The 13002-nt window shown below is 37.1% G+C and overlaps 1 protein-coding gene across 1 annotated transcript in view; it reads left to right on the forward strand.

Annotated features, from left to right (window-relative positions):
* The window catches only part of ABCA13 (ATP binding cassette subfamily A member 13), a 519839-nt gene that overhangs the window by 234150 nt on the left and 272687 nt on the right, over positions 1-13002 (forward strand). Inside the window, exons 32-35 of the mRNA XM_036739641.1 lie at positions 2517-2631; positions 4899-5228; positions 7177-7246; positions 10526-10660. Coding sequence (XP_036595536.1) covers positions 2517-2631; positions 4899-5228; positions 7177-7246; positions 10526-10660 — 650 coding nt within the window. The remainder of the gene's footprint in view (positions 1-2516; positions 2632-4898; positions 5229-7176; positions 7247-10525; positions 10661-13002) is intronic.

A 13002-nucleotide genomic window follows, 5' to 3' on the forward strand; every position in this document is an offset into this window, starting at 1 on the left:
TTCTGCACATATATATTTACCTGCTCTAAAGATCATGCAACAAATGAGATGTCAATTGATTAAAATGCCAAAAATTCATAAAATGGAATAATCTAAAACAGTTAAGTTTTCTCAGAATAAACTGGCAGATATTCGCTAAATATGAAAATAATAACAGAAGCATAAACATTAGATACATGATAATAGCGATAGTAAAAATAATTTTAGTAATTATAATGTTCACTGTGTTATTTATGCTTGTATTCTTTATAGTTTTCTAAATCAAAAATAGAAAAAAAGCCTAAGAATTCTAAAAATGTTTACCTTTAAGTGGTCCTTTCCTCTTCTAAGTTGTTATGTATGTCATACAAATATTCAGTAGCTACTTACAGACCCAGAAAATAAAACAAATGAGTCCAATTCACACAAATAAGATAGAATTCTACAATTAGAGTACAAGGTACCTTAAGAGATCACAAGTTCTAACTCTATAACATGTATAACAATGAAATGATGGGAAGCACTGCTAAATGGATAGAGCATTGGATTCAGGAAGATTTGGGTACAACTTTTCACTCCAGCACTTATTAGTTGTATGATCTTGGCCAAGACAGCTGCCCCTTTTGACCTACTTTGTAAACTGAGGGGTTTGGGTTACATGGCCTCTTAAGTCCCTTCCAACTCTAAATTTCAATCACAAGTCCAGTGCCTTTCTCCTTCCCTCTCATAAATGAAAGGATAAAACTCTATCCAGAATGATTTAACTTTTTCCCAAGAAATAAAGAAAATTTAAAATAAAGCATTTCCCAGATACTAAAATAGGGGTTCTTAATCTTTTGTGTGTTATGGAATCCTTTTGCTTTTCTGGAGTTGATCTATGGATTTTTCAACTGATTGATTATTTTCTGTGCTCAGAAGTTCTTTGATTATTGTGTTCAGGTTTCTTGACTTGTCATTTTTTTCTGGGAGACATACAATCCTTAAATTGTCTCTATGCATCTTGTCTATCAGATCAACATGCTTTGCTTGTATGGAGAATGTATTTTCTATTTATGCCACTATTTTTGCTTCTCTTCTTCCAGATTGCCCTTCACTTCTGTGTATTTGTATTCCCAGTCTGTTGTTTTCTCTTGTTTCTTTGGCGAGACTTGCTTTCATAGATTCAGGTTTTTCTACTCTGCCAATTATTTCTGCTGTGTAGTCCATAAATTCTTCTCTCATATTTCTCATTTCTATTTTAAACCACTCAGGAACAGTGTGTTATGGTTTTATACTCTCTTTAAAATCCATGGGATTTTCTGCCTCATCTGATGTTAAATTTTTTTGATATTTGTTGATAGTAGCATGAACTAGTTTATTAGATTTGGAGACCATATTTCCCTCTATTGGTAATGTCTTCCCTGTTGGTTTATCTGTTTATGCTCAAAGTCTTTGAGTTTTATTCTTCCTGATATCTATGGAAATTTCAGTCTTTTTTTCCCCCTTGGATTTAGGTTCTTTCCTCCCCCATATTTTGCCCTGTTGTTCACTTTCTGACTCCTTCCCTATTGATGGTAATTTCCCTGGGCACTGAATCTTAAAGCGTCTCAGTCTCCTCTCCTGCTGGACAAATTATGGCTTACCAGCCTAGGTATTAGCCCAAGTAATATTTGGAGGGACAGAATTACATCTGGCTAGATGCTGGGTTCTTTCCTTCAGACATACCAAAGGACCACACAGCCCCTTCCCCCTCATCCTCCACTGTGTCCTGTCTGGTTTCCTCTGTTCCCCAGTTCTCTGCTTCAGCAATACAGAGTGCTGCCATGTTGCCACTGTTGAAGCCTGGGAAAATTTCTGATGTTTGGGATGTTTATGGTTCTGGAAAAAAGGAGAGGGGTCAGTGTTTGAGATTACATTCTGCTGCAAGCTATGTATTGTGGTGGCTTATTCAACATTGTTGAACAAAGGAGGGTGTATTGAGTAAGCATAAATTAGGAGTCAATTCATAGAGTTATTACCTTCTTTGAGTTCTTAGTGTCTTAGATCATCTAGATAGTTGAAATTACTTTATCTCTGATGTATAATTTCTATTTTGGAAAATTTTGAGAGGTTAGGAGGATCAGAGAAAATGTCAAGTCTTCCACTTTGTTGGGTATGTGACCTGGAAGCTCCTTTTGCTTTTCTTTGTATTTCCAGTATTTCGAAGTGTGCATGGCACATGGTAAGTGCTTAATGTTTCTTGATTTTACTTGACTTTGGCAGTCTGGGGAAGCCCTTGGAATCATTCTCATAATGTTGTTAAATGTAAAAAACAAAATACATAGATTACAATGGAAATGATTTATACCAAAATACAATTATCAATTTTTTAAAAGGTCATGAACATGAACATGTACAACAGGGGAGGGGAACCTGTGGCCTTGAGGTCACATGGATTTGTTCTGTGAAGTTTGGATTCAGTCAAAGGCCTGACTTGAGGACCTAGAGGGCCTTTATTAATGGTTTATTGTCATTTAGGTCGGACTTTCCATACTTATGGACTTTTCTTTTGTTTACAGATTCTTGAACAATGTTGGCTTTTTCTTCCCATTGATAATGATGTTGACTTGGATGGTATCTGTAGCCAGTATGGTCCGAAAGCTGGTTTATGAAAGAGAGATTCGTCTTGAAGAGGTATCATTATATAACCATGAATTCAGAACTGGTTAGGACAAAGGGGGAAATGAAAAATTAATTCTGTAGGAGAGTACTGACTTTGGGGTTAAAGAATCTAGATTCAAGTCCTAGTGCTGATAATTTATACCTGTATGACCATAGGGAAGTATTTTTTAACCACTCTGTGCCTCAGTTTCCTCATCTGTAAAATGAAAGTATTGAGGTTGATTATCTTTAAGATCTCTTGAAGTCCTAAATCCTATCATCCTATTACTATACTGTGGCATTTGAATTCTATGGGGGCTAATGTGATGTAGCAGAAAAAAAAATTGAACCTTGGTTTGAGATCTAACTGTGACACTAGCTGAGTCCACCTGGGCTTGTCACAATTTTGATCATTGATTTCCTCATCTGTGAAATGGGAATAAAAATACTTGCACTTCCCCCCTCCTAATAACATTGTGAAGAAAAAGCTTTGTAAACCTAAAAGTAGAATAGAAATGGGTGTTGTTGAATCAAATGTACCTGTTTTATATTCACTCCAGTCCCTGGGTTTTTGATTTGGATTCTTGCTGTCAAGTCGGATTCTCAGGAAAACTGCCTTAAGTTAGAGCCTCAACGCCTGCTGGCACAAAAAGGCTTCTTTCTTTTGAGATTAAGGAGTACTGACAAAGGATGGAGACAACAGAATAAAAATCTAGCTGTCTTTACTCGAGAATGTTGCTCCCTCAGCAAATTCTCAAAAGTTTCTTAAAAGAATGGAGAGGTAGAATTAGAAAGAAAACAGTCTGTTGGATACCTAGTTTTTGGCATTGATAGTATGAGGGGATATTTGGTTTTCCTCATTTGGTCATGCTGCAATTCATGAACTGAAGTAATGTTGAAGCTAGTTTTAAGAAAAAAATGTGCATGTCCTAAAATACATTCCTAGAAAAGAGCTACATCACAGACTAATCATCCACCATTATGGCCTCACTGAGGCAGAAGGAAGACATCATTCATTCATTCTACAGATGGAGAAATAAAAGTTGTGATTTGTCAAGCTGATCAGGTCATAAAACACATACAAAGTGTGCTACATACATGGCCACATTTTACAACAGTCCTGGGAGCAAGTGACATGGAAATATTTTCCCATTTTATAGATGAAGAAACTGAGTCTTAGAGAGGAAAAATGACTTGCCCATGGTCATATAGGTGGTATGTATCCGATGTAGGATTTGAACTCAAAGTTCTTTTGACTTCTTTCCTCTATGCCACATTGCCTCTCAAATCATTTGCTTTCCACACAGCTATAGACACTTAAGGTTTGTATTGTTTAACTCTTGTGTGTGTGTTTAAATTTGTTTTATGAATTGATGATTCACCTCTCAAATTATATCATAAACCCCTGGAGGGCATAGGCTATATCTTATAGTTCTGAGCACCTTCCACTTCATGTTGCACAGTGCTTTGTATATAGCAGATACTTGAAAAATGTTTATTAGTTTTGAAATGTTTATTAGTCCTTTTTCCATTTCATGTATAATAGACTAAAAACTCAGAGAAAACAAAGTAAATCATATTTGGAGGAATTTGAATTTTAATCAATTCAGTTCATTCTTTTTATAAGTATTTCTAATGACAAAATGGGACCGATCCTATTTTTACTTCAAGATTAAAAGACATTGTTTCTGAAGAACTAAAAGGGAGTCTGAGTTTGATATACACTCTTTGGCCCTTCACCATTCTCTTCTTCCCCCATATTAAAAAAATCCTCCTTCTAAGCCAACAGCAACAACAAATAGGATTCGTTGAAATAACTGTAATGATTGATTTGTCTTTCCACCAAATTATGATTTTCCTCCCACTTTATCTGGTAAAGAAGTCTAGTATTTTTGCCAAAACTGAAGGGACAGCAGAGATCATCTTGTTCGGTGTCTTTATTTAAAAAGAGAGGAAATAGGGGCAGCTAGGTGGCACAGTGAGTAGAGCACCGGCCCTGGAGGCAAGAGGACCTGAGTTCAAATGTGGCCTCAGACACTTGATACACTTACTAGCTGTGTGATCTTGGGCAAGTCATTTAACCCCAATTACCCTGCCCTCCCCCCTCAAAAAAAGAGAGGAAATTGAGGCCTTTAGAGGTTAAATGATTTACCTAAAATAACCTATCTACTTGGAAGCAGAGCTGGGGCTAAAAGCCACCTGGACTAGTTCTGATACTGTTCTTTTTCTGTTCGGTAACTGTCCTCTTCTTTCCCATTTTTTCATTGTTAATGGTGATTTAGAATTCTTTCTCTTGACAGTATATGAGGATGATGGGTGTTCACCCCACTGTTCATTTCCTCGCTTGGTTTCTGGAGAATATCATCATACTTATTATAAGCAGCTGTGCTCTGGCCATCATCCTGAAAACAAGTGGCATCTTTGTGCACAGCAACGCTCTCATCATTTTCCTTTTCCTCCTGGACTTCGGAGTTTCGGTCGTCATGCTAAGCTTCTTACTCAGTGCATTTTTCAGCACTGCCAATACTGCAGCCCTGTGTACCAGTTTGGTGTATATGATCAGCTTTTTGCCTTACATAGTTCTCTTGGTCCTACACAACCAATTAAGTTTTGCACTTCAGACAGTTCTGGTAAGTCGTGGCTCTGTGCCCTACTCTTCCCCTCTCTCAAAACAGAATAACAAACTTGACCTGGTAGTTTAGTCATTTTTAGGGCTACTTCAGGAGAGGCAATAAGATATAGCAGTTATAAGACTGGCTTGGAGTTAAAAAGATCTAGGCTTAAATCCTGCCTCTGACTCCTCATGTTAGCTAGTTAGCCATGGGGTAGGTCCCTTAACATCTCAGGCTCCAGACAGCTTTCTTAAGATGATAAATTGGAGAACGATTGCTGATCTGAATGGGTGGAGGAAGTTTCTACACTGGGAGTTCCGTACTCGGATGGATTTATAGATGGTGCCAAAAAATCAATGACAACAATAAAAACCTTTTAAAGGTCTTCTTTTCATTATTCTGCTTATAGATCCAAGCCTGGCAGCCATGTCTCTGTGAGATTACAATGATTTTGTAGGTTGACAGCCTGTTGAATGTTGCCATTATTAATGTAATAGGGGATACTGCATGAGGACACTCTGGGAAATCAGCAGCATCCAAAAAAGAATGCTAAGCTGTAGCATATTAGTTTTTTTTTTCATGAAACAAAAAGAGACATTTCTAAAGACATTTGATAAGTACGGACCTAAGCATTCTATTGAAGTACTTGTGAATCATATTATGTTAATGGGAGTGATCATTCCTTTAGCAGTGTCAAAATCACTCATTTAAAATGTATATACTGAAAAAAGTATTTCCCTTTAGATATTTAAATAAGTTATATTTCTAAAATCATCTCATTCTAAAAAAAAGCAAGAGAACAAAAAGAAAGGGAAAAGAAGGTAGGACTAAAGGAAAGAAAAAAGAAGGGAAGAGGGAAAGAAAGAAAGTTAATCTATGATAGACTAACAGTCATATGAAAAAGCACTGGAGTCAAACATTTGAAAAGTTGTATTTAAATGAAGGAACGTGAACTTATGGAGAGAGTACTGGTCTTGGAATCAGAAAGAAATTGTTCAAATACCGTATCTGACAATTACTATCCATGTGACTCCCATGAAGTCACAACCTCTGTGTAACTCAGGCAGCTCTCTAGAACTTATCTATTAAGTCCTCTCTGCCTTAGCGTTTCACTAGAATGGTTGGTTTTGTGTAATTAATTAAAATCATGGCTCCCAATATGTTCATTATGTCACATTCGAATTTGTACCAGTTGCTATTAAAATAATGGCAGTACCTTTCTATTTGTTATTGTATTATGAATTCGGTGTATTCAATGGTATCCAGGAGAAACAGAAAAATGATAAAATATTTGGCAAAGAAAATACAGGCAATATCTATTATTTAAAATTCAATCTGTATGACTTCTTTTCCTCTATTGATGCCAAGATTTTAAGGATTTTTTTCAGCAAATTTTTTTGTCCACTTCCATCTGTAATTAAAAGACTAGATTAACCATCTACTTCTGATAACATTGTATTCATGAGCTTGAAATGCTCTTTGTCTTTTCTATTGTAGTAAAGTATATTTGCCCTCTCCAGTGGATAAAATAATATTTCTCTACAATAGAATTCCTTTCCAGTGGATAGTACTCTATTCATTCCATTATTCTGCCTCTAGTGAGCTCTAGGGCATTCACTTATTAAAAAAAGAGGCACTTTATTCTCTTTTCTGCTGATACATTTTATGTATTTTCAACATGTAGTACATTGGATTTATGACACTTCAAGAACTGCAGAAAAGTGAAATAATTCCTTTTAACATTAATAACTAACTTGTTATCTATCACTCTTTAAAAAGTGAGTTGGCATTCTGTTAAATTTTTCAGGTTCAGAAATTTAAATAGTAGCCCAGAGCAACTATTTGGTACATCTGAATGTTAATGGTTCACTGTTTTTCAAGTTGAATTTATTCTTGGACCTGCTCTTTTATTCAATGAAAAACCCTAATGTGTCCCTTCTCATCTTTTCTCTATCAATTGGTACAGTGTTTTCTATCTACAACTGCCTTTGGGCAAGGTGTATTTTTCATTACATTCTTAGAAGGACAAGAGGCAGGTAAGAGCATGGATTTTTCCTGAATTATCTTTCAATGATTAAAGCTTAAAAATATCAATTTTGGGAAATTTATGAGTTTTAATATATTCCATAGGATTTAGTAAAAGGAAAGACTCTTCATTCAATAATGGATGGGTTTAAAATAATGACTTTTTTCTTACTGTAGTTTATTATTTCCTATTTCTTTTGCCTTTGGTAAAAGTGGAAGTATAAGTTACCTCTACTTCCCTCATATTTTGCTTTATACTATCTTTAATCACATATTTCCCTCTTCCTTACCCTCCCATTTTGTAAACATCTTCTCTGTTTCTCCTTGCCTTAATTTTTCTCTTTTGCTTTGAGATTTTTAACTATGGTTGCCAACAGAGACTCCTTAAGGATTTTTAGATGATCTATGGGAAGAATGTGCTTTTTGTGTATCAAAGCAAATAGAGGTTATATTAATAATGCTGCAAGTGACCACTTGTTCCTCGTCTGGTTGGGTGATGAGAACATGAAGAATGAGCTAGCATTTCCTTTTCTCCTTCACCCACCTGTTTCTCTCTTCATTTCTCTCTTGTTTGTTTTTCTCCTGCTTTCTCTGGGCTGGGACCATTTATTGCTTGGGGCTGAGCTTGGCTGACAGTGAATTATGGTAAGACAAATGTAATGTGTGTGTGGGCGTGAGGGTGGGGGAGTTGGTCCAATATACCTCCAACTCTTGCAGGGAGGGAGATGCAGAAATAGCAAATTGGAGCTAAAGCAACCGCCTAAATATTCTTTCCTTCCAGACCCAAGGTGTTAAGTATCTAACTTGAAACTTAAAGTGCAAGCAGACCTATAGGTTTATATATCATATTTTAGCTTTTAAGGTTGCCCTGGATTAAGTAGTATGAATATCAAAAAGGACAAGTGACTTAAATTTTACCCTATCTGTAAAGCATCTCTCTCTCTCCCTCTCTCTCTCTCTCTCTCTCTCTCTCTCTCTCTCTCTCTTTCTCTCTCTCTCTCTTTCCCTCCCTCCCTCCCTCCCTCTCTCCCCCATCTAATCTATTTATTAATTTATTTTTCATCTCTCTCCCTATCTAATCTGTTCATTAATTTATTTTTCATCTCTCTCTGTCTCACTCTGTCTCTCTGTCTCTCTCTCCCTCTGTCTCTCTCTCCCTCCCTCTCTCTCTCTCTCTCTCTCTCTCTCACACACACACACACACACACACAAATACACACACACACATGCATACATGTGAGAGGCTCATGATTGAAAGGCTGGCATTATGTAATGTATTATTTTGGCCACAGAAATTTATGTTCCAAGGTACAGAGGGGTTGTGAAATGCATTGATGTTAGGCATACCTACATTGATTAAATCATAGCTTTTTGAAATATTAAAGCAAATGTAGACATTCATCATATATTTATGCAAATGTGCTTATATTCATAAAAATTTATATATCTCAATTGCTGATACAATATTTGATTAATTTCTGAACAGTATTTTAAAAATAATAAATATTTTAAAATATTCCACAAAATGATAAAAATGTGATAACTAGTTCCTAGTCTTCTTGGTTCTTTCTGTGACCTAGAGGTCAAGGGAGGAAGGGATCCAGGGAACAAGAATTTATTAAGTGCCTACTATGTGCCAGACACTATGCCTCCCTTTACCTTCCATTGCCCACCTTCATTGTAGCTAACTGTTACCTTTCTCTTCATCTCCCTTAGCCTGCAATTATGGCAGATAGCTTAACTGAAAAATCTGAGATTGCCAACAATTAACTCCTAAACCATTCCTCGTGTTTCTCAAAACTCATTATTATTACACACATTCTCTCTCTTTTTTCCCCTGGTTCACAGAAGAAGTAGTAGCCCTATTTTAATTGTTCTACTTGAGTCCTTGATCCTATTCCCTTTTATCACCTCTAGGACTTTGCTCTAGCAATACTTTTCTTTCTCCTTCCCTTCTTCCTTTCTTTTTCTCTCTTTAATTTCACAATCTTCAACAGCACCTTCCAATCTGCCTCCAGGAATGATCAGGTAATTCACATTCGAAAAAAGCCTTCCTTTGACTCTTCTGGCCCATCTACCAAACTTCTGGAAAATGTTGCCTATATTCTATGCCTTCAGTTTCTCTTTATTCACTATTTCCTCAATACCTTCTAAACCTTTCAACCCCCCCCACCCCACACTAATCTACTACTCTCAGTTAATCTACAATAGCCACATCAAAAGTCCCTCTTTCCATGTCAAATGCTCCTTGATCTGTTTGCAGAATATGACACTGACCCCTCTATCCTGGATAGTCTTTTCCCCATCATTTCAGAGACATGATGATCTGGTTCTTCTGTCTTTCTTGGAGCATTTAATCTCTTTTACCAGTTCCTTATCTTCTTCCTGACTCCTTTAGGTGGCTATTCCTGAGGTTCTGCCCTCTATGTCATTCACTTTGATGCCCTCCCTTGGGTATCATGTTAACTCCTGATATTTTGAAACCATCAGGTTGTCTCCAGATTACTTTTGTTACCCTCTTCCTCACTTCCGAGTTTATGTTCTGCCCCTTACTTGACTACAGAACAGCTGTATCTGAATGTCTCACTAACGGAGAACCTCCAAACCAGCATATCCCATACAAATCTACTTTTCCAGCCCCCTAAAATTTCTGACTTCACTAAATTTAGCAGTGGAGCCATCATTTACTGAGTCTTCAATGATGGAAACCTTAATATCATCTCTGAGTCCCCCCTCACCTTCACATCATTGATTGAATCTTTCCCCTCTTCTCTATTCCTACTATTGGCAGACAAATCAAGCATTGGGATTGTGCCATTGTCTCCTAATCATTCTTCCTTCTTCTCCTCTGTCAATCCTCACAACTTTCCTGTCACACCCCTTCCAAATTAATTTTCCTTATGCTTGTATCTGGTTATTTCATGCTCACACATCTTCAGTGGCTCCCTATTGCCAAGGGAAAGTTCAGACTCTGTGGTCCATGATTCAAGGCTCTCCACAATCTAGTGCCAATTCCAGCTTTCCTCTACATAATGTTCACTGCAATCAAATTGAACTTCTTTTTGTCTCCCAAACACAGCCTGTACGTTTTTTGAACCGTTTTGCTTATCCTTTATTGGATGTTCTTCCAATGGTTTAATGTTGATCTAACTTTTCATTTGAAGAACTCCTAGTAACATTGCCTTTGTTTAGCTTTGTTCAGAGCATGGGTATTGATGTGCTTATCACCCCAAGACCTATAGTGAAAGGAGATGTGCAGATGTGCCTCTGACCTTTTTCTTCATTACCAGGGATTCAGTGGAATAACATGTACCAATCTCTGGAGCAAGAAGGAGACATGACATTTGGCTGGGTGTGCTGGATGATCCTCTTTGACTCAATGGTGTATTTTATATGTGGATGGTACTTCAGTAATTTGATTCCTGGTAAGAATTCTGAGACCTGAAACAAAAGAAAATTGGCCTTTATAGATACAAGATGGTGAATTTAAAAATGAATTCTGTTTTATTAATCTAAAGGAAAGATTACTGAAACCAAATTTTAAAAATGAGGGAAATAGTCAAATATTCTAAGGATGATTTAAAAACTGACTATGGCTGAATTTATATAGAACCATAAATAAAAATATGTCAGCTAACACACTTTGGGAAACTATATACATAGCAATAAGAGAGATATTTTTAGGATCAAACAGCATTTTTTTTTCCAAGGGTGTACTTTCCTTTACGTTAGCATTTGGTTTTTGGATCACATAATGATATTCTACCTAATTGTGATATATTCGTATTTGTTAAATCAAACACGCTTTTGGAGTGATGAGGGGGGATCATAATACTATGTGGTCAGTATTGTTTCAAAACTCCATTTTTATGAGAAGCTGTTCTTTATGCCAATTGAAAAAATACTATGATAGCATACCATATAACCATGGAAGGGACATATAAGCACAATCTCCTTTGTTTGTACATTGAGGTCACTAAGACTTTTGGGATGTCATGTATATCCATGTCAAAGAAATATCAGTAGCATATGATAACCTGCCCAACCCTAGGCTGTTATGGTTCTACTTAGTCTCACCTTATGAATAATCTCAAGTGCCTAAGAACACAAAAGTTAACCAGCCTCATTAAATCTACAGGGACATGATATTGTTCATTTTTCATCCTCAAATATCCCAGGGATATTGCCCTTCTATATGGCATCAGTAGTGGTACAGGGTAGAACCACTGGAATACCTTAAGTTAAGCTACCTAAAGTTAAGGAGAAGAGGTAGAATTTGAACTCAGGTCCTTTTGTGCTATGCCCCAAATAAATGACTTTTTTTCTTGGCTGTTCTCTTTAAAAAAGTTAGCGCTCATTGCTACTTTTTATTTTTCCCTTTGTACCTGTCAGAATTCAATCAGGAGGGTCAAGCATCTGATTTCTTTCTTGCTCTGTCTTTCTGTCCTAGGTGAAAGCTTGACACTTATAAGTCCCATGAGGCATAAGTTTTCTCTTACACAAAGGAACACAGTACAATGGACAGTCCTGTTCAGTCATGAGTTAGCCCCTCACCCTGGATTGTTTAGGTTCATTGCATCAGATGTTATCTGGAAGGGTTGGAAGTTCCAGAAAAGTGCATACATCTGACTTATCAGATACCCAGAATCTCAGAGTTAGAAGGATCTAAGAGATCTTGATTTCAGAAAAATAATCCTTTCTACAATATCTCAGAGTAGTGGTTGCTGATATACTTGAAACTCAGTGATAAAAAGAAAGGTTTTTTTTTCCAATTTATCTGCCCTCCAGGCAGCAGGGCAAAGATTTTCATGGGAGGCTTTTTAAACTGTTATGTATAGATTCTCAAATATACATGCGTTATTTATCAGGATAAGTTGTATATCAGAAATTCAATCAAGACTACCTCTAAAAGATGTGTTCATTATAGACTTAAGTGTTTCAGGAAAATATGACACCTTCACATGCACAGTGTACTGCAGGACACCAGACAACTAGGTAAGAGAAATAGAGAGAGACATGATTGCCACCATCTATCTCTCAGCCAATTAGTACATGATGGTAGAGACTTAGGTATATGCCCATCATGGGGACTTTTTTCTTCCAGAAAAGTAAGCCAATATGGTGATCTCCTTCCCAAGTCCTGTAGGCTCACCTGGAACCTACTTTCAATGGACAATCTCAAGTGCCCAAAGACTAAAATTGCCCAGCCCAGATAGATCTAATGGCCTCAGGACCAGAACCCTCCTCCTCCTTAAATATGCCAGGCTACTTCCTGACACCTGCTGCCTTAATGGCTGCATAACGTAGCAGCAGCTGGGCTGGCATGACTCCTCCTCCCCACCTGAATGCTGACTGGGTTAGTATCCTCCTTTGGCCTTGGTGCTGACTATTTTTTCAGAGGGAGTGCTAACATTATTCATCCTGCCTGAATCTAGGGGAATTGATTGTAATTAAAATGCAGATGTGTTGAAAGTGTAGTTCCTTTAACATGCTGATCCTGTACCTGGGGACTTGATTTATTTGTAGGCTAGGAAAGTACTGATACCCTCTGGGGTGAAGGGAATAGAGATGGTGTCTCTGAGCTGTTGACTTTGCTAGACAGGGGTTTGAAGAGCTTAGTGAAACTGTGGATTCATAAAATAGCTGAGCAGTCCTTGGGATGAGCATATCTAGAGCAGAGGGGCTGAGACTGGGGTAATAATTGAGTTATGTAAAAGAATTTAGAGAGAAGAGAGGAGAAAGGAAAGGAGGGAACTCAGGATATGCT

The sequence above is a fragment of the Trichosurus vulpecula genome, chromosome 9, assembly GCF_011100635.1.
Source record: "Trichosurus vulpecula isolate mTriVul1 chromosome 9, mTriVul1.pri, whole genome shotgun sequence".
Taxonomy (NCBI): Eukaryota; Metazoa; Chordata; class Mammalia; order Diprotodontia; family Phalangeridae; genus Trichosurus; species Trichosurus vulpecula.